General features: G+C 47.2%; 1 protein-coding gene across 3 annotated transcripts in view; it reads right to left on the bottom strand.

The window, feature by feature from the left end:
• Nucleotides 1–21,205, bottom strand: part of LOC141056887 (bifunctional glutamate/proline--tRNA ligase-like) — a 69,803-nt gene that overhangs the window by 34,047 nt on the left and 14,551 nt on the right. For 2 of the 3 annotated variants that reach the window (XM_073553330.1, XM_073553331.1), the window contains 12 exons: nt 14,753–14,863; nt 14,059–14,195; nt 13,586–13,793; nt 12,537–12,649; nt 12,267–12,384; nt 10,979–11,338; nt 9,583–9,837; nt 6,585–6,821; nt 5,616–5,846; nt 1,683–1,927; nt 1,157–1,208; nt 265–474 (listed from right to left, as the gene is read on the bottom strand). In XM_073553330.1, coding sequence (XP_073409431.1) covers nt 265–474; nt 1,157–1,208; nt 1,683–1,927; nt 5,616–5,846; nt 6,585–6,821; nt 9,583–9,837; nt 10,979–11,338; nt 12,267–12,384; nt 12,537–12,649; nt 13,586–13,793; nt 14,059–14,195; nt 14,753–14,863 — 2,277 coding nt within the window. The remainder of the gene's footprint in view (nt 1–264; nt 475–1,156; nt 1,209–1,682; nt 1,928–5,615; nt 5,847–6,584; nt 6,822–9,582; nt 9,838–10,978; nt 11,339–12,266; nt 12,385–12,536; nt 12,650–13,585; nt 13,794–14,058; nt 14,196–14,752; nt 14,864–21,205) is intronic. The other variant, XM_073553332.1, reaches the window with a different exon arrangement.

The following is a 21,205-nucleotide window of genomic DNA, read 5'->3' as shown; positions in this document are numbered from 1 at the left end:
TCCAGGCGACACGCATCTCAGCAATAAATATTTTTTTCCTCTTCAGTGCCACTTACACATACTTTTTATATTTTTCATAGATTAAACTTTTACGGATAAGGCAAACACGTTCATTATTTTTTTTTAATATTTAATTGGAAATAGAAAGTGATTCACTTAGATTTTTTTCCAATTCATTTCCTTCCTTTTTTTCACCTGGATCTACGATCCTTTGATCAGACAGTGAGCGTTACACCTTGTGGCCGACACTTTGCTATAACTCACCTCTGGGGCAAAGTCGGCAATGTGGGTCTTCTCTTTCTCAAGTGCCGCCTGAGACACGAACATGGGGAAGTAGCAGTTTTCCACGCCCAACTTTCTTATCTCGCCATCGAAGAAATTTTGAATGGATTCCCAGATGGCAAAGGCCCATGGCCGCAGCACGTAGCACCCGCTGACGTCGTAATACTCGATCATCTCTGCCTTTGTGATCACCTGGAAGACACAGAAGATATGTAGGATGTGACACTTTCTGACATGGGCTACGTGCACATCTCGCCCCTGATGTGCGCCCGTCGTACATATCTTTACTGCTTCTACGTGAAAACCAGCCATCAGCAAAACCGCATGTGTACAGAGCATACAAGTGATGAGCGAGCGTGCTCAAATTAGGTGTCATCTAAGGATGCTCGTGTCTTAAATAGAGGATTTTCAGAGTGCTCAAAAATATGCGCGAGTCCCCATGGCTGCATGTCTCGCGGCTGTTTGACAGTCACAACACATACAGAGATTTCCTGTTTGTTATGCATTTCCTGCATGTGCTGCAGCTGTCGAACAGCCGCGATACATGCAGACGTGCTGACTCGAGCATATTTTACGAGCACGCCAAAACGCTCGATTAGCACCCGAGCATGCTCAGATAACACCTTATACAAGCACGCTTGCTCATCACTAGAGTATATGCCTTTTTTTAAAGAGGTATTCCCATCTTATAAAACAATGGCTACTGCTAAGATATGACATTACTGAACCATCCTTGGGGGGTGGGGGGGGGGGGGGGAGCACCGACATTCCAGAGAATAAAGGGGGCAGCAATGATTTAGCCTTGCACATGTATTCAGACTAAACACAATGTGCAGAGAGGCCTAAACGCACCACACTGCCATCCGTAACACACCTGGGAATACCAGTCTGCAAGATTTTCCTCCTTCTTGGCTTCCAGTCCCAGCCTAAAATAGTAAAAAATAAATACATTTAAAAAAAAAAAAAAAAAAATCACATTTGGGGAACAAGCCCTTATTGCACGTACGTTATTTTACAGTGTTCTGCAGCCAAGCATCTATTGTTCACTGTTAGCAGAAAAACAGGAACACTGCTCCTTAAAACGCTTTTTTCTTTAGTGCATGCATGTTTAGCACCCTCCAAAAAATAAAAAATGTTAGCCCTCTATAACCTCTATATTACTGGCTGCAAAATGAGTAAAAAGAGGATCTGTCAGTGAGCTCATTTTAACGGTCCAATGGCAGACTTTCTAATTCTTGTCTTTTTCTGAGCTCCTCTCAGCTGATCGATGACCATAGACCACATCAAAACGCAAATGTGCAGAGAAATAAGGCGCCAAGAACTTCTCCACCTGGGCGGAGGTCCCTTTTAAGTGACCTTGAACTCAGATATAAGTATCAGCCAGAGAAGTGGAGCCGTACCTGGTCTGTTTCTTAGGGCCCTGCCCCTCAGCGACCTCCTTGGCAGCGTCCATCTTTTTCTGTCCGTCTCCTTGCTTCGGTTGCTTGTTCTGCTTTTCGGACTTATTCTCTTTCTCCTTCTGCTTCTTGTCTTCTTTCAGTGCAGTTGTGGCTGCCGTTGTCTGCTCCGCTCCAGTCTGACCCTTGTACTGAGCCAGCGCAAGCACTGAATCGAGAAGTTGCTTCACTGCAGCATCAACCACATCCTAAAGATAATCAGGCGTGTCAAATCACCATAAAAAGGATTGTAAAAAAGAAAAAATCCAATTTTATTTTCCCTGTAAAGAGAGCTCTACATTCTCAGCACTCCTAACGACTTCCATTATAGATTCTGGTGGCCACTAGGGGGAGCTTACTGCCTAGTCCAATGTATAAATATATGCAGTAAGCTCCAAAGCTCCCCCTAGTGGAGGCCAGAATTGTACCATCTTCATAGATTGGGATTGCCAGATTGTGCATGTAAATATAAGCAATTTTGCAATTTACTACTTGTTAAAATTTTCAACCGTTCTTGAGATATTTCTTTTGTTCACAGCTGATTGACTTGGAGACCAACCACCGCTGTGAGACACCAGAACACGCGCAGTGCTTTCATGCTCTTTATGTAGAGCTTGTAAGCACAGTTTAGACAATATCCAGGAACACTGGAGTGTGTTGTAAGCTCCGAATCCCAGCTAGCTTCAGCGCACTGCTTACAAGCCAGACAGCAGCAGTGGTCGGTCTCCTAAGCAACGAGCTACAAGCAAAGAATGAAATGTTAACCCCTTCACCCCCAAGGGTGGTTTGCACGTTCATGACCCGGCCAATTTTTAGGCTAAGTGCACACGTACCGGAACTCTCGCGGAAATTACAGCGAGAATTCCGGAATTCCAGTCCGCGGGAAAATCGCATTTTAAATTCCCGCGATTTTCCCACGGAAAAACTAGCATTTTGCAAGCGTAATTAGCTTGCAAAATGCTAGCGTTCTCCAAGCGATCTGTAGCATCGCTTGGAGAACTGATTGACAGATTGGTCACACTCGTCAAACAGTGTTTGACGAGTGTGACCAACTTTTTACTACTGAGATGCAGCCTCAGTAGTAAAAGATAAAATGTAAAAAAAAAAATAAAAAATGGTGTTATTCTCACCCTCCGACGTCCCGCGCAGCCGTTCCCAGTAGTCCTTTGCGAAAATGCCCGCGATGACGTCAGTTCTCGCGGGATCGCGACGTCTCGCGGTCATTCGCGATGACGTCGCGCGAATGACCGCGAGACTTCGCGATCCCGCGAGAAGGGACGTCATCGCGAGCATTTTCGCAAAGGACTACTGGGAACGAGAGCGTGGAGAGAGGCGGGAAGGCTGCGCGGGACGTCGGAGGGTGAGAATAACAATATTTTTTATTTTAAATTCTATTTTTTACAGGGATATGGTACCCAAAGCCCGGAGGACAGTCTCCTCTCCTCCGGACCAGAAGTTTATAATGCCCGGGCATGAAAATAAAAAAATCGTATTTTTTCCACAAACATGATCAATTAGTCCCCAATTTTTTCATTTTCCCAAGGGTAACAGGAGAAATTGGACCCCAAAAGTTGTTGTCCAATTTGTCATGAGTACGCCGACACCCCATATGTGGGAGAAAACTACTGTATGGACACACGTCGGGGCTCGGAAGGGAAGCAGTGACGTTTTGGAATGCAGACTTTGATGGAATGGTCTGCGGGTGTCATGTGCGTTTGGAGAGCCCCTGATGTACCTAAACTATTGAAACTCCCCACAAGTGACCCAATTTTGGAAACTAGACCCCCCACGGAACTTATCTAGATGTGTGGTGAGCACTTTGAACCCCCAAGTGCTTCACAGAAGTTTATAACGCTCGGACGTGAAAATAAAAAAATCATTTTTTTCCACAAAAATGATATTTTTGCCCCCAATTTTTTATTTTCCTAAGGGTAACAGGAGAAATTGGACCCAAAAGTTGTTTTGCAATTTGTCCTGAGTAGGCTGATACCCTACATGTGGGGGTAAAACACTGTTTGGGCGCATGGCAGTGCTTGGAAGGGAAGGAGCACCATTTGACTTTTTCAACTCAGAATTGGCTGGAATTGAGATCAGACACAATGTTGCATTTGGAGAGCCCCTGATGTGCCCAAACAGTGGAAACCCCCAATTCTAACTCCAACCCTAACCCCAACACACCCCTAACCCTAATCTGAGCCCTAACCCTAGCCCTAACCCTAATGGGAAAATGGACATAAATACATTTTTATTTCATTATTTTTCCCTAATTAAGGGGGTGATAACGGGGGGTTTGATTTACTATTTATGGCGGTTTTTATGTTTGGCGGCTGTCGCACGCTAAAAGACGCTTTTTATTGTAAAAATAGTTTTTGCATCACCACATATTGAGAGCTATAATTTTTCCGTATTTTGACCCACCGAGTCATGTGAGGTCTTATTTTTTGCGGGACGAGTTGACGTTTTTATCGGTACCATTTTCGGGCACGTGACATTTTTTGATCGCTTTTTATTCCGGTTTTTGGGACGCAGAATGAACAAAAACCAGCGTTTCATGAATTTCTTTTGGGGAAGTGCGTTTACACCGTTCCGCGTGCGGTAAAATTGATAAAGTGGTTTTATTCTTCGGGTCAGTACGGTTACAGCGATGCCTCATTTAGGTCGTTTTTTTATGTTTTGTCGGTTTTATGCAATGAAAACTATTTTATATAAAAAAATTATTTTTGCATCGCTTTATTCTGCGAGCTATAACTTTTTTATTTTTTCGCTGATGATGCTGTGTGGCGGCTCGTTTTTTGCGGGACAAGATGACGTTTTCAGCGGTACCATGGATATTTATATGCGTCTTTTTGATCGCGCGTTATTACACTTTTTGTTTGGCGGTATGATAATAAATCATTATTTTTTGCTTCGTTTTTTATTTTTATTTTTTAAGGGGTTCGCTAAAGGGGTAAATAATGGGACAGTTTTATAGGGCGGGTCGTTACGGACGCGGCGATACCCAATATGTGTACTTTTATTGTTTTTTTTTTTTTTTTTCAAAAAATGAATTTATTGGGGAATATTTTTTTTTTTTTTACTAATTTATGTGGCGATTTTTTTAAAATTATTTGTACACTTTTTTTTTTTTCTTTTTTTTTAACTTTATTACATAGTCCCAGATGGGACATCACTATCCTGTGACAGATCGCTGATCTGTCACATCACAGATCACTGTGACAGATCAGCGATCTGTCACAGGCAGTGCCGAAGGCTTCCTCATGCCTGCGCTTTGCAGGCACTGAGGAAGCCAGCTTCCTGCAGGCCCCCGTCGCCATCTTGGATTCGGGGGCCTGGAGGAAAGGAGCCCCCCCCCGCAGCAGCGCTGCACATTGCGCTGCCGTGGGGGGCTCAGGGAAGCACGGAGGGAGCCCCCTCCCTGCCGATGCTTCCCTTTAACTCCCGGTACACCGCGATCATGTTTGATCGCGGTGTGCAAGGGGTTAACGTGTCGGGGGCGGTCCGTGACTGCCCCTGACACATTGTGCCGGGTGTCAGCTGTGATAATCAGCTGACACCCGGCCGCGATCAGCGGCGCTCATCACGTGGGCGCCGCTGATCGCGGTAGACGTACTATCCCGTCCATGGGCATAGGGGCCCAGGTCCCATGGACGGGATAGTACGTCGGATGGCAGGAAGGGGTTAATATCTCAGGAACCGCTGAAAATTTTAAAAAGCAGTAAATTGCAAAACTGCTTGTTTTTACCAGGACAATCCAACAATATCCACCTGTGAAGATGAAAATAACCCCTTTAACGTCTATTACATACCCATACCACCCATATTCGTAATTTTCAGAAGCAACGTAGTGGACACAATCTGATAAACACATCGATGCATAGGACACAATAGTCTTCTTACCTTGGAAGCGTTCTCGCTCGTCAGCTTTCGGACCTGTTCCCCTTGCTTGGTGAGCATGTTTAGCAGTTCCTCAGACTCACAAGACGGCGGCTTACTTTCCTGAGCTTTAACAGGTTGCACTGCCGCTGCGCTGCTTGCAGGAGGTTGTCCCGGCTTGTACTCCTGCCCGGTCATTTCTTTATATTCGGCCTTGAGAGACAGCAGGGATTTTACCGCTTCATCCACCTTGTCCTTAAAAAAATAGAAAAAGATGATGACCCACATTTGTCAGTAAAATCAGCTTTGTTGCCCGTAACAGCCAATCATAGACGGCTTTCATTTCATTAACGATTTTTGAAAAATTAAAGCTGTACTGTGATTGGCCGTTGTAGGCAACGATTCACAGTCCTGGAAGACATCACATCTGTGGTTATTTCTACCCAATCATCTTAAATAACTCTCTCAAAGACAACCGACGTCCTTATATCATGAGGGGTCGTAAGGACGTCCTAGAGAGCCGCTAACAAGCAGATCTCTCTGAGGCGGCCTCACAGTCAATATCTTTAAAGGATTATCCCCATCTTACCAAATGGGTATTGTCAGATAGTTCATGTAAATACAAAAAAATTTGCAATTTACTCCTAATTAAAATTTTCAGCCGTTCATGAGATATTAATACTTTTATTTTGTTTACAATTCGTTGCCTTGGAGACCGACCACCGCTGATAGATACAGCTGTAAACAAAAGTGTCTATATCTCAAGAACGGCTGAAAATTTTAATGAGTAAATTGCGTAAGTTTTTGTTTTAACAAGCACTATCCGATAATAGCCATCTATGGAGATGAGAATAAACCCTTTAATGGCCAGAATGACATATTACATTACATCAGCTGGCATAGCTAGTGGCATCTCCCCTCTGCAGAAAGATATGGGAACACTGCACACAAAAGATGCAGCATCTTATTGCAAACGGCCCCAAACTATTTTACCTTTGGAGCCTTTTCGGATTTGAGCTTGCGGACGAGCTCCCCCTGCTGCGACACCTTGTTGTAGAGAGCGATGCTGTCACTGGGGGCTGCGTGTTTGGAGGTTGTTTGGGGAGTGGAAGTACTAGAAGGAGACTGAGAAGGAGGAGGACCAACACCGGGCTTGTATTCCTGACCGCTCTGCTGCTTGTATTCAGCTTTAAGGTTCAAGAGGCTTTTAACTGCAGCATCTATCTCCTCCTAAATGTGGGAGCGAGAAGGGGGGGGGAAGCGAGAAAGAGCGGGGGGGGGGAGCGAGAGAAAAAGCGGGGGGGAGCAAGAGAGAGAGCGGGGGGAGAGCAAGAGAGAGAGCGGGGGGAGAGCAAGAGAAAGAGCGGGGGGAGAGCAAGAGAGAGAGCGGGGGGAGAGCAAGAGAGAGAGCGGGGGGAGAGCAAGAGAGAGAGCGGGGGGAGAGCAAGAGAGAGAGCGGGGGGAGAGCAAGAGAGAGAGCGGGGGGAGAGCAAGAGAGAGCGGGGGGAGAGCAAGAGAAAGAGTGGCGGGGGAGAGCAACAGAGAGAGCGGGGGGAGAGCAAGAGAGAGAGCGGGGGGAGAGCAAGAGAGAGCGCGGGGGGAGAGCAAGAGAGAGAGCGGGGGGAGAGCAAGAGAGAGAGCGGGGGGAGAGCAAGAGAGAGAGCGGGGGGAGAGCAAGAGAAAGAGCGGCGGGGGAGAGCAAGAGAAAGAGCGGGGGGGAGAGCAAGAGAAAGAGCGGGGGGGAGAGCAAGAGAAAGAGCGGGGGGGGAGAGCAAGAGAAAGAGCGGCGGGGAGAGCAAGAGAAAGAGCGGCGGGGGAGAGCAAGAGAAAGAGCGGCGGGGGAGAGCAAGAGAAAGAGCGGCGGGGGAGAGCAAGAGAAAGAGCGGCGGGGGAGAGCAAGAGAAAGAGTGGCGGGGGGAGAGCAAGAGAAAGAGTGGCGGGGGGAGAGCAAGAGAGAGAGCGGGGGGAGAGCAAGAGAGAGAGCGGGGGGAGAGCAAGAGAGAGAGCGGGGGGAGAGCAAGAGAGAGCGGGGGGAGAGCAAGAGAGAGCGGGGGGAGAGCAAGAGAAAGAGTGGCGGGGGAGAGCAACAGAGAGAGCGGGGGGAGAGCAAGAGAGAGCGGGGGGAGAGCAAGAGAGAGCGCGGGGGGAGAGCAAGAGAGAGAGCGGGGGGAGAGCAAGAGAGAGAGCGGGGGGAGAGCAAGAGAGAGAGCGGGGGGAGAGCAAGAGAGAGAGCGGCGGGAGAGCAAGAGAAAGAGCGGCGGGGGAGAGCAAGAGAAAGAGCGGGGGGGGAGAGCAAGAGAAAGAGCGGGGGGGAGAGCAAGAGAAAGAGCGGCGGGGGAGAGCAAGAGAAAGAGCGGCGGGGGAGAGCAAGAGAAAGAGCGGCGGGGGAGAGCAAGAGAAAGAGCGGCGGGGGAGAGCAAGAGAAAGAGCGGCGGGGGAGAGCAAGAGAAAGAGCGGCGGGGGAGAGCAAGAGAAAGAGCGGCGGGGGAGAGCAAGAGAAAGAGCGGCGGGGGAGAGCAAGAGAAAGAGCGGCGGGGGAGAGCAAGAGAAAGAGCGGCGGGGGAGAGCAAGAGAAAGAGCGGCGGGGGAGAGCAAGAGAAAGAGCGGCGGGGGAGAGCAAGAGAAAGAGCGGCGGGGGAGAGCAAGAGAAAGAGCGGCGGGGGAGAGCAAGAGAAAGAGCGGCGGGGGAGAGCAAGAGAAAGAGCGGCGGGGGAGAGCAAGAGAAAGAGCGGCGGGGGAGAGCAAGAGAAAGAGCGGCGGGGGAGAGCAAGAGAAAGAGCGGCGGGGGAGAGCAAGAGAAAGAGCGGCGGGGGAGAGCAAGAGAAAGAGCGGCGGGGGAGAGCAAGAGAAAGAGGGGGGAGAGCAAGAGAAAGAGGGGGGAGAGCAAGAGAAAGAGCGGGGGAGAGCAAGAGAAAGAGCGGGGGAGAGCAAGAGAAAGAGCGGGGGAGAGCAAGAGAAAGAGCGGGGGAGAGCAAGAGAAAGGGGGGGGGGAGAGCAAGAGAAAGGGCGGGGGAGACCAAGAGAAAGGGCGGGGGAGACCAAGAGAAAGGGCGGGGGAGACCAAGAGAAAGAAGGGGGAGACCAAGAGAAAGAAGGGGGGGGAGACCAAGAGAAAGAGTGGGGGGAGACCAAAAGAAAGAGGGGGGGGGGAGACCAAGAGAAAGGGCGGGGGAGACCAAGAGAAAGAAGGGGGGGGAGACCAAGAGAAAGAAGGGGGGGGAGACCAAGAGAAAGAGTGGGGGGAGACCAAAAGAAAGAGGGGGGGGGAGACCAAGAGAAAGAGTGGGGGGAGACCAAAAGAAAGAGGTGGGGGAAGAACAAGAGAAAGAGGGGGAGAGCGCAAGAGAAAGGGGGGGGAGAGCGGCAAAGAGGGAAGTGGAAAAGAGGAAAGAAGCAAAGAATTAAACCAAGTTCATCTGATGACAAAAGAAACATTGGCACAAAAATCTTCAGTGTATCCTATAGAGGAATAACATTGCAATGCCGAGTCCTGTGGTGAGTATTAATGTCCAATAGTTACATCTAGTCAGAAAGATCACATTTATTCATATGTAGATAATACACGATATGGAGAAAAGGATTGGAGCACAAGTCCTAATTCAGATTTTGTCATCTGGACCAGTCACCCTCACAGTATAAAGCATTCAATTACATGGCCCCTCAGGAGTAGACGGCATCCAGCCCTGTTGCCCCTCGGGGGGGAGGGGAGGAGGAAGGGCATCTGGACCAGTCACCCCTCGGGGGGGGGGGTGGTTGGAATGCGACATAAGGACATGGATGGGGGAGTTTGGTGGACCCAGTGGTCAGATATTTAGGTCCATCCTGAAGGAGATTGATCAGTAATTTGCACATGGATTATCTGAACGTTCCCAGTCAGCCTCAGAAATGGAGTTTATTGCACGTGGTCATGTCTGCAGTTTTATAGACCCAGAACACAAAGGCAAAGCATTGCATCTACACATACAACAGAAGTGTAGCCGCAGGGTCCTACCTTGGAAGCCTTCTTGCTTTTCAGCTGTCGGACCACCTCTCCTTGCTCAGAAACCCTGCTGTATAACAGGGTGATGTCGGAGCTTGGAAGACTGGAGGGAGCAGGCAGTGGGGGGCCGCTGGCTGTGGCTATAGGAGGTGAGGGGCTGCTGGCTGGAGCTACAGGAGAGGCGCCTGCCTTGTACTCCTGTCCAGTTATTTGCTTATATTGTGTTTTCAGCTCTAATAAACTTTTCACAGCCGCTTCTACCTCAGGCTTTAGAGTGAAAAAGAGAAGGAGCAGCAGAGCAGACACCAAACAGAAGGAAAAAAAGAAAAAGTTTAGGAAAGTTGTGAAAGAAGCTGGAGAAAATCCCTGCAATCAGCCCAGTTTAAAGGGTTCCTGGTGCAGCTGCCTTCCACATCAATAGCCTAGCAGGTATCGTGAACGCATCCTACATGACGTCACCATCACCGATGCAAAAAGCAAGCAGTGCCAGAGATCCCCTTTAAGACATTAAGTAAAAGGGGCTTTTCTGGAGACTTTTCAAAAGTAGTCATAGGAGAGAGATTCTTATAAAACAAGGAAATACGCATTACTGACCCCTTAATATCATCTCGACCATCCTTCACATGACCACTGCAGGGATGTATATATCTACAACACAAGGTCAGTGATTGGCTGCAGTGATCACATGAGTGATGGATGGCCTGTTATTACTTTCGGTATTAGAAGGGGTGGGGGAGAGGATTAAAGCATTAATGGTCATTTCTGCATTTTAAACCATTCTTTACTCTTAGCCCACCTTTGGAAAACCCCTTTAAGGAAAACCTTAAAAAGATCCTGATAACTCCCTTGTATAAAGCCATAGAAGGGTTTGGCCTCTACTTTAAAACACTTTCTAAAGGATCCTTTTTAATCCAATGAAATGGTCGATGTCGACCAGAATAAACAATCGTCAGCGTAACGATCGGTCGTGCGTGTCAACAATTGTCCACAATCATCCAAAACACCCTGTCAGGCATGTTGGAATTTTCTCGGCTGATAATCGGGTTCCGCTTTCACATTCTGTCTGAGCAAGAAGAGAGATTGTGCCCTTTAAATCAGATGGAATGTGAAGGTGGCAACCGCTGATTAGCTGCAGCGGTCATATGATGCCACCAGTCGGAAAAAAATCCCAAAATGCCAGGAGATTTGGCAGGTCTGGGAGGCTTTAATAATTTTTTTCTTTCCACTACCCTTGACCTATTTAGAATGTGTTTTAGAGTCATGGACAATCATTTAATATTTCATTAAAAGCAACAGTGGAGGGGAAAAAAGGCTAACAAGCGTCAAAACAAGGTTGGCCTTTCAGGACTCTAGGAAAGATGGAGGACAAACCTCGGCGAGCAGGGTGAACGGCTCATTGTCATCTTACCTTTGGCGCCTTCTCGGTCTTTAGTCTACGCACCACCTCCCCTTGTTCGGACACCCTGTCATAAGCCGCTTTGGCATCGCCACCATCAGAGGCTGCCGCTGGGCAGGAGGCGACTCCCAATGCTGGGGCGTTTCCGGGTTTATAGTCCTGACCCGTTGCCTGCTTATATTCAGCTTTCATTGACAGGAGAGCTTTTACAGCTGCGTCGATTTCAGCTTTTTCGGCTTTCTTAGTTTTGAGTTCCCGGACGAGGTCTCCCTGAGCTGTAACCTTGTTGTAGAGAACGGAGGGGTCTGCTGCTGAAACGGGGGAAGGGACAGGGGCATCGTTCACTGCCGCTTCGGTGGGTTTTGCCTTTGTCTGTGAAGCAGAGAAGTGGCAAATTAAGAGATGTCATACTTATACAGTAGGGGGTCCAGGGACTAAATACGGAGGATAAGACATCAGTATCGGATTGAAGGGGGGTACAGCTGGACTACCCCCATCAATCTGACATCGATTACCCACTAGGCCACGTCTGTACAGTAAATGTCCTGGACAACCCCCTTTAAAATGTAATGTTCGGCCTATGATTGAAGAATGCTCTGGGTATGGCGTTTTGCCCTGTGGTCATTTCTATAGGACTTAACGGCGCTGGGCATGTTAAAAATAATTATGCTTAGATGTGTTCCTAATAAAAAAAAATACAACCTATTAAATGTACTAATATTATCACTGGACCCCAATTTTCAGACATCAACCTCCAAACCGGGTACCGGCCAGAAGTGTATCTGCCGAACCCACAAACAGGGGAAATATCTGATGTTCAGGGTACTTTGGAAACCAGAAGCAAGTTGTAAAAGTTACTACATTAAAACAAATTTGCATCATTCTGTTTACATTGGATTTTCCTTTCGAAATAACCACATATTTCAAACTTTGTTTTAAAGGGACTTCTAAAAAGTATTTTATTTTCTTCTCACTATAAAATATCATCTGTTGTCATGGCAAATAGATTGGAAAAAAAAAAACTTTAGTATGTACCGACTCTAATTTCCTCCTTTGCCATTATTGGGGTAGATTGACGACGTGTAGAAGACATTAAACCAGAGGTACGATTGAAGGGTTAAGTCCTCTAAGGAGGCTAATTAAAAATGTAGAAAATTTAAAATAAAAGGAATATTTCGATCACCCCACATTTCTCATAAAACATATTCAGAACCCTAGAAAAAAAAAAAAAAAATAATAGAGAAAAGAAAATGGGTTTCCTAAAAGGAGCAATTTTTTTCCGTCTACTTTTAACACTCACTTCTTTCTTGGCACCAGCAGATTTTGTTTTCTCCTTGGAGCCAGAAGTTGGCATCTCCTTGGTGTGACCATCTGGGATGTAGATCAGGACACACGGAGCCTCCTTGCAGCTGTTGGGGCTGAGAAAAGTAAAAGAAGGGTCAATAGAAGAAAGTTCTTGGATTTGTTAATAGAAAAGTGGAAGATTTACAATGGCCAGTTTCCAAGATTGGGAGGTCATTTAAAAAAAAAAAAAAAAAAAAGTCTGGTCCTAATAAATCTCATCTCTTACCTGATGGGCTCATACGTCTCATCACAAATATAAAAGCCCCTCCGCTGCAGCTGGATGATGTCTCCTTTCTTCAGGGTCTTCAGACAAGGGTCTCCGAGCATCACTTCTTCTTGCTGAAAAGAATTGCAATTTAATCATGTAACCAGTGATAGCACAAGTGGACCTTTATCAACAAGAAAAAAAAAAAAAAAATGAGGAATTTGGGTACTCGGCGTAATATCTCTTTCTTGGAGCCTTCACTGGGGGACAGTTTCCCGAGTTCCCCGATCCAGAAGTAGAGAAAAAAGGTTTTGCAGGGCTGGCAACCCAACATTTACAATGCTAAGCAGCTCAGTGCGGGGGGAAATAGAACAACGGCGGGACTGACAGATCCGCCATAGTCCTATGTTGGAGGGAGAGTCAGCATCGTGAAAATCATTTCATAGATACATACGTGTGGGCTTTCTGCAGATCCTTACTAAAGTCTACCCAGGTCATATTCCTTGGGGTGATTAAAAGAGTTGTTCCCTTTCCCCAAAAATTTCCTGATTTATAAAGTTCGTTGGAAAACAAAAAACAAACCGAGTCTCAATAATCCACCCTGGGTCCAGTGCCAAGTTTCTGCCGCTGCCCCCATTACTCCATTGTCACGTCGACATTGCTGCAGCCGATCAGTGAGCTCAGCGGTTCACGCCATCTACGTGGGGGCAAAGACGCTGAGCTCAGAGTTAGGCTGGGGCAATGTCAACATGGCGCAAATGCTGCAGTCATATAATGGAGATGGGGGAAGTCGAAAATAGACGAACGCCGTACCCTGTAGTCTGAAGGACAACGGATGGAGTGGAGGGCGAGCATGTGCGCCTCTGCTACGCTCACGCCCGGGCTCAGTGGCGAGTTGGGCGCCATCAATCAGTAAGCTATTCACTATCCTATGGATAAGGCATAATTTTACCGCTTTAATCTCATATTTCCAATATGGAGTCCCGCCGTTAACATTTCCATAAATCTGATTTTTTTTTTTAATGCTCGGTAATAAGTGTTTTTTGGCAGGACAGGACGGTCGTGGTCACCTTGCTGCTCCTGTTAATGTACTGTTTGAAGTCTTCTTCTTTCCCCAGGACGGGTTTTGTGATCAGATGGTCGTAGTTGACACAAACTGTTGGGGTTAATGGAGCTTTAGGAGTGTCAGCCAGCCACGTTATCTTGGTGGTTTTCTTGTAGTCTTTGTTTTCCAAATTGAGTTGGGCATCGAGAGACGTTATCTTCCCACTGGAGTCTCTGCAGATGAGAAACCGGAAGTCTAAATTAAAGGTACCCAAAGCAAAGTTAAAATAGGGTCTCCGACGTATGTACGAGCAGCTTTGTATTAGGGTACATCTACGAGGTCACATCTGCACAATCGGCAGGTACCTATTGAATATAGGGTTGGCGACTGATGCTTTCCGATCATGGAGGTTTGCCCCACACAATGTCACCTGTGCCGATCACCACCCACTGTGCAAGTGAGCCGTGCCCCTCTATGTTCTTTTTAACAGTGTCTTACCGGTGGATTTTGGTGATGATGAGATTCCCCCAGTTGATAAAGGTGACCATCTCTCCCTCAGACAGAGTCTCAGCATCGGCTCCTTCTATAAGGACTCGAGGGCCGTACCATACAGATTTCATGCCGACCTCCGCATTCTAGACAAGTGAAAAAAAAATAAAAATTGTACAATTTTACCTGCGCTGATACATTGTAGCAAACCATCATGGCAGGAGAGAGCGTCCACTGCCAAGGCACAACTGCAACAAACCCACAGAAAATCAGAGGTTGCTTTGGCGTAAAATGCGCCCAAAGAAGAGCAAATACATTGATAAATGACGGGGAAAAGTTTGAGAAAAGTTGCTGAAACTTTCTGCAAACTAGGATTAAACTTTCACCCTCCAAAACCTAACTGTGAATGAATATTAATGAGGAATATAATGGACGGATTTATATTGTTCTTTCCGTGAAATGCGAGATCTGTCCAGTCCTGCCCTACAAAGACAACTCACTGATGTCATTGAGCACTGTGTAATACCTAGTCTGCCCTGCGGGAGTGCTGTAGAGAAATTAAACACTTACTGCCAGGTCTCCCTATAGATTAGAGATGGTTTCAGGAGGAACCTGAAGGGGGAACATTGGGTATCCTTCCTAACAAATAGAGATCTTCTAAAGCCCAATCCCGCTTTAAAAAGAATGATAGCGCATGGGAAACCTTTGGGTGCTTGGCCACTTCTGTCACTCCATCCTGAGCCCCGGGGATGTTGACTGGAACGACTTGGCTCTTCAGTAAGGCGTTGTACCGCGGGGCAATAGGGTCAATCACCTGGCGGAGGCAAACACAGGAAGAGGTGAGGTGCAGTCATGTATTTTTCTTACCATCTATAAAGCGGGAGATTTACTGGTCTTGAGTGCTCAGGACAGAAGTGTCAGCGGATGATTGCGGTTACTCATTGGGGGTCTCCAGAAAAATCACCAAACTCTAATGAGATCTCCCTGGACTAGGTCTTCCATGTTTTCTGCACTGCATGCATCAGTAAAGGGAATTATTCCAAACATTCCCTAAACTAAGGGAACTTAAAGCAGATCAGTCACCAGTATACCAGTACAACAAATGGCATACATTATTCAGATCTAAATAAAAGACAAATCTGAACTGAGAGAAGTTAATGTGTATGCACAATGTAAGTGCATATTAACACATGACCATTAACCAGAGAAAACAAAAAGCAAAAAACACAAATATCCTGAACTAAAAAGTAAAAAATATACTGCAAATAATGCATAAAGGTAATAATAATAATAAGGGTATTTAGTAAACATAATTTTGATCAAAATAATGCACAAGCCATCCCGCCACGTCACGGCAACCCTTGTGGGACAGTCCCTACTCTAGTATTTAAAACCTTTTCACTTGCCAAGTGGCATGAATGTGAATAAGGGTCGAGGGACTGACCCACTAGTAAAAGCTTAGGCCAGGCTGGATGGCTTTCCCAGCTCAGAAAGAGGGCGGTCACACCCCCATATGCACTGAATGCACAATGAAATGAATAAAAGACAAATCTGAACTGAGAAAAGTAAGTTAATGTGTATGCACAATGTAAGTGCATATTAACACATGACCATTAACCAGAGAAAACAAAAAGCAAAAAACACAAATATCCTGAACTAAAAAGTAAAAAATATACTGCAAATAATGCATAAAGGTAATAATAATTATTACCTTTATGCATTATTTGCAGTATATTTTTTACTTTTTAGTTCAGGATATTTGTGTTTTTTGCTTTTTGATTATGCAGATCTACTAGACCTGATGGGGCTGGTACTCTTACTATGAAAATCCATGACAAAATGGCTATATCATCAATACTAAAAGTTTAAACTAAATCACCACCAACCTAGACTGACAGCTCCTCAGTGTCCCTACTCCCTGCTGCGGAATCTAAACCCATCTTGTCTTATTTACAGCTCCTCAATGTCTACTCCCTGCAGCTGAATCTCCACCACTTAGGCTAGTTTCACACTAGCATTTGGAGGCTCAGCGGACGCTCGCCGTGAAGCTCCGCCCCCTGCCAAGCCTCCTCCGGTCAGCTCCGCCCGGTACGGCCTGCGTACCCTATTTTTAGCATTGGGTACGCAGGCCGTGCGCAGGTATGCTTTCGCCGGCAAACGCGTCTTTTTGACGATGCGCCGGCCGCACCAAACTGCAACACAATGCGTTTAGAGCAGGTCGGCGCACTGTCAAAAGGACGCATGCGCCGGCAAAAGCATACCTGCACACGGCCTGCGTACCCAATGCTAAGAATAGAGTACGCAGGTCGCATGCAGCGTTATGCGCCCATAAGCGAAGCTGGGCGGAGAAGACGCGGCAGGGGGCAGAGCTTCACGGCGAGCGTCCGCTGCGCCTCCAAAGGCTAGTGTGAAACCAGCCTTAGCTTGACAGCTCCTCAAAGTAGCTCCTCAATGTTCCTCCTCCCTGCTGCTGAATCTAACAGGACTAGTGGTGAATTTGGGACATCCAGTATAGCACCAAATCCCTTGTAGAGCTATAGATATAAAATTATAGCATTTTGACTTTCTGCAGTCACCACCAGAGGGAGCTCAGGAGCACAACGCGTACAATTAACCCAATATGCCTGAAGCTCCCCCTAATGGTGGCTGCTGGAATTTTATCATTTAAATCAATGGTTTTGTAGGGGATTTCAAGCTCTGTAAGCAAAAAAATTAAAAAAAAAAAAAAAATTATATATATATATATATATATATATATATATATATATATATATATATATATATATATATATATATATATATATAATATATTTATATTTTTTTTGTTATTTTTTTTCTTGTTTGCTGCTAACCCTCCTACCTAGACTCAAGACCAGTTAATGGCATACATAAAAATTAATACTAAGAACGATCACAAGGAGGAGGGCACATGCTGAATAGGCAAAGGCAAATTGAGATCATTTCAGTATGGAGTCAAGCAGAAATTAAAAATAAAATTGTAAGGAAAAGGAGGAGGCGTTGCAGGGCCTGGCTGGACCGGGGATCTGTAAAGATGGATGAGCTGATGGAAAGTTATCGGAGCCCGATCGATAATGATCCAGCCAGCCCCTGAGCAGAACACAATCACAAACCCCTGGACTAAGCAACGCTCACAATATCAGAGGTCATTGGGGAATGTGCTACAATATTAGGAATATTGGGATCGGCACCGGACCAACCAAATTCTAGTAGCTTTAATATTGTGGGAGAGGCGTAGAAACTGCTACGAATTCGCTGTAGACGAGGTGCATTCACTGCATGGACGGCAGCTGGCCTCAGGGGGCGCTCTTAGGATTCGTGTAGTGGGGTGAATATAGGGGGGGCGATGTGGGGGGACGCCAGAGTCTCAGTCAGGGCAGCTCTCATCACATCGTTGGTTTATAGCCAAGGTATATTTTGCCTTTCTGGAGTCCACAAGCTGAGGATGATGGATCCTATAATGATCGGCTGCGCACGTCTAGTAGGAATGTGGCCAGGAGCATGCATGTAGTAAACTTGCGGTCACATGACCACTTTTCTCCAGGCGCTGGCACCGGGATTCCGGCTGACTGCAGACTTTCAGACCAAACCTGGAAAACACTTTTATGGGCCTGATTCATTTTAGAATTGGAGCCTTCTTTTAATCTATTTTTAAATGTTTTTCACTTGTTTTTTCCATTTTTGGCTTTGAAAGTCTATGTTGTATACTATAATTTAATTTTGAGTGAATGTACTCGAAATATTGTAAAACTGATACTCGGCTATGTCCACACAGATTTTAAAGGGGGTTATTCGAATCTTCGTAGATGGATATTGTCACACAGAGCTTGTAAATACAAGCACTTTTGCAATTTACTGTTCATTAAAATTTTCAGCCATTCTTGATTTATTAACACTTTTCTATTGTTTACTTGTTGACTAGGAGACTGACCACCGCTGATGTTTAAGCTCTAGCCATCACTGGGAGGTAACCGTGCTCTTCAGCAATCCTGGCCGGCTTCAAAACAGTGCTTACAAAAAGGAGATTTTTGTGAACTCACCGTAAAATCTCTTTCTCTTAGCCTCTAATTGGGGGACACAGAACCATGGGTGTTATGCTGCTGTCCACTAGGAGGCGACACTATGCATAATCTGAAAAAGATTAACTATGGCTCCTCCTCTGCAGTATACACCCCTGGACGGCATCAGCCTTCTCCAGTTTTGTGCAAAAGCATTAGGAGGAACATAACAGAAACAACATAATCATGCCTGTGAGAAGGCTACTATGTACAGGCTCAAAGAACAATATGAGAACTCAACCGTAACAAAAGCCCGTAGGGGCAACAGGGTGGGAGCTGTGTCCCCCAATTAGAGGCTAAGAGAAAGATTTTACGGTGAGTACACAAAAATCTCCTTTACTCTGTCGCCTCATTGGGGGACACAGAACCATGGGATGTCCCAAAGCAGTCCCTGGGTGGGAAGCAATGGACGAATATTGTGCTAGCAGAACCCTAAACTTGGGGCACTGCCGCCTGCAGAACCCGTCTACCCAGGCTCGCGTCCGCTGAGGACTGGGTATGAACACTGTAGTGTTTCGTAAACGTGTGTAGGCTAGTCCAAGTGGCCGCCTTGCACACTTGTTGTGCCGAAGCCTGGTGCCGAATGGCCCAGGAGGCCCCTACTGCCCGTGTAGAGTGTGCCTTGATACCGTCCGGAAGAGGGGAACTGTTAAGTCGGTAGGCCTCATGTATGGTGGACTTGATCCACCTGGCAAGGGTAGCCTTGGAAGCCAGCAGGCCCTTGCGACCGCCTTCCGGAAGAATGAAGAGGGAATCAGACTTCCGGAAGGGTGCAGTCCTGGACACGTAAAACCGCAATGCTCTGACGAGGTCAAGCGTATGCAGAGCCTTCTCCACTCTACGAACCGCAACCGGACAAAGGGATGGCAGTGAGATTTCCTCATTGAGGTGAAAGGTGGACACAACCTTCGGAAGGAAGGATTGTACAGTACGGAGAACCACCTTGTCCTGGTGAAAAGCTAGGAAAGGCCGTCTGCAGGAAAGTGCTGACAATTCAGACACTCTGCGTAGCTAGGTGATTGCCACTAGAAAAAACACTTTCTGTGACAGAATGCAGAGTGGGACTTCTTTAAGGGGTTCGAAGGGTGGTGCCTGAAATGCTGTCAGGACCAGGTTGAGGTCCCACGTTTCCAGTGGACGTCTGTAGGGGGGAACCAATCGGCAAACTAGCTGGAGAAAAGTCCTTACTTGCGGTTTGGTAGCAATGCACCTTTGAAAAAGGACTGAAAGCGCTGACACCTGACTCTTAAGCGAGCCTAGGGATAGCTTGGCGTCTAGGCCCGATTGAAGGAAACCTAGTACCTTCGGGAGGGAATAAGGGAGTGGGACCTGTCCGTGAGATTCGCACCAGGAAAAGTAAGCTCTCCAGGTACGACAAATCTTGGTGGAGGCTGGCTTCCTTGCCCTGATCATGGTCGCAATGACATCCGGTGAGAACCCTGCCTGGGTTAGAATCCAGGTTTCAAGGGCCATGCCGTCAAATTGAGAGCCCCTGAATTCTGATTGTACGATGTCGGCGTACCATGTACATCTGGGCCAGTCCGGCGCGATCAGGATGGTTGGAACTCCCTCTTGTTTGATCTTCCTCACGACCCTGGAGATCAGGGTGGAAAAATGTACAGGAGCTGGAACTTGGTCCAGTCCTGGACCAGGGCATCCGCTCCGAGCGACCGCGGGTCGTGTGTCCTGGCCATGAAATTGGAGACCTTGGCATTGAGATGGGATGCCATTAGGTCCACATCCGGGTTTACCCAGCGTTGACAGATCTGGTAAAAAATTTCGGGGTGGAGAGACCACTCCCCCGAGTCCATTCCTTGCCTGCTGAGGAAGTCGGCTTCCCAGTTTTCCACACCCGGAATGTGGACCGCAGAGAGTACCGACCTCGTGTCTTACGCCCAGTGGAGGATATGTGCCACTTCTCTCATCGCCTGGGCACTGCGGGTCCCGCCTTGGTGATTCACATATGCCACCGCCGTGGCATTGTCTGACTGTATCCGTATGTGAGAGGCTGCAAGCAAGTGATGAAAGGTTCCCAGTGCCAGGAAGATGGCCCGGATTTCCAGGATATTGATGGGCAAGGTCGCTTCCATTGGTGACCACTTGCCTTGTGCCCTGTGATGTAGGTGCACCGCACCCCAACCTGTCAGGCTTGCATCAGTGGTCAGGACCTTCCATTGACCTGAGAGAAAGGGTTTTCCTCTTGCAAGCGAAGTTGGCTTGAGACACCAATGTAGGGACCTCCTGGTTGACGATGTCAACCGGAACTCCCTGTCGAGGGAGAAAGGGTTCCTGTCCCAAGATCTGAGGATGGCTAGTTGAAGAGGCCTGAGGTGAAACTGGGTAAATGGCACTGCCTCCATTGCTGCTGCCATCCTGCCGAAGACTTTCATGGCAAACCGGAGAGATCGGGAAGGACTGCGGAGGAGTGTGCGAACTCCCAGACGGAGGGCCAGTGTCTTGTCCTTGGGAAGGAGCACCAGACCCCTGGAGGTGTCGAATAACATCCCCAGGAAGGTTAGAGTCTGACTCGGGGTAGTCGATGATTTTTGTAGGTTGACTAACCATCCCAGACGACTCAGTGTGTCTATTGTGATTGAGACACTGACCTCGCAGTCCTTGAAGGTGGAAGCCTTGATGAGAAGGTCGTCCAGGTATGGAACGACTACAATGCCTCTGGAGTGTAGAACGTCCATGGTGGCTGCCATGATTTTGGTAAACGTCCTGGGAGACGTGGCGAGTCCGAACGGGAGAGCCACGAACTGGTAGTGGTCCTGGTTGATCGCGAACCTGAGAAATCTTTGATGGTCGGGAGCAATTGGTATGTGCAGGTATGCGTCTTGTATGTCTATGGAGGTGAGGTATTCTCCCTGCTCCATGGACGCAATGATGGACCGGAGGGACTCCATGCGGAAATGACGGACCCGTACATATTTGTTGAGCTGTTTTAGGTCTAGTATGGGCCGGACGCTGCCTCCTTTCTTGGGAACTACAAATAGATTGGAGTAGAACCCTCGGAAGCGTTCGTTTACGGGAACCGGTAACGGTCCTGCTTGAAGGAGAGAGGAGACCGCTTGGTGGAA

Source organism: Dendrobates tinctorius, unplaced genomic scaffold, assembly GCF_039654945.1.
Source record: "Dendrobates tinctorius isolate UK_male_01 unplaced genomic scaffold, ASM3965494v1 ptg000201l, whole genome shotgun sequence".
NCBI classification, from domain to species: domain Eukaryota; kingdom Metazoa; phylum Chordata; class Amphibia; order Anura; family Dendrobatidae; genus Dendrobates; species Dendrobates tinctorius.
Note: the sequence above shows the minus strand (reverse complement) of the source record. Positions and strands in the feature narration are given on the sequence as shown.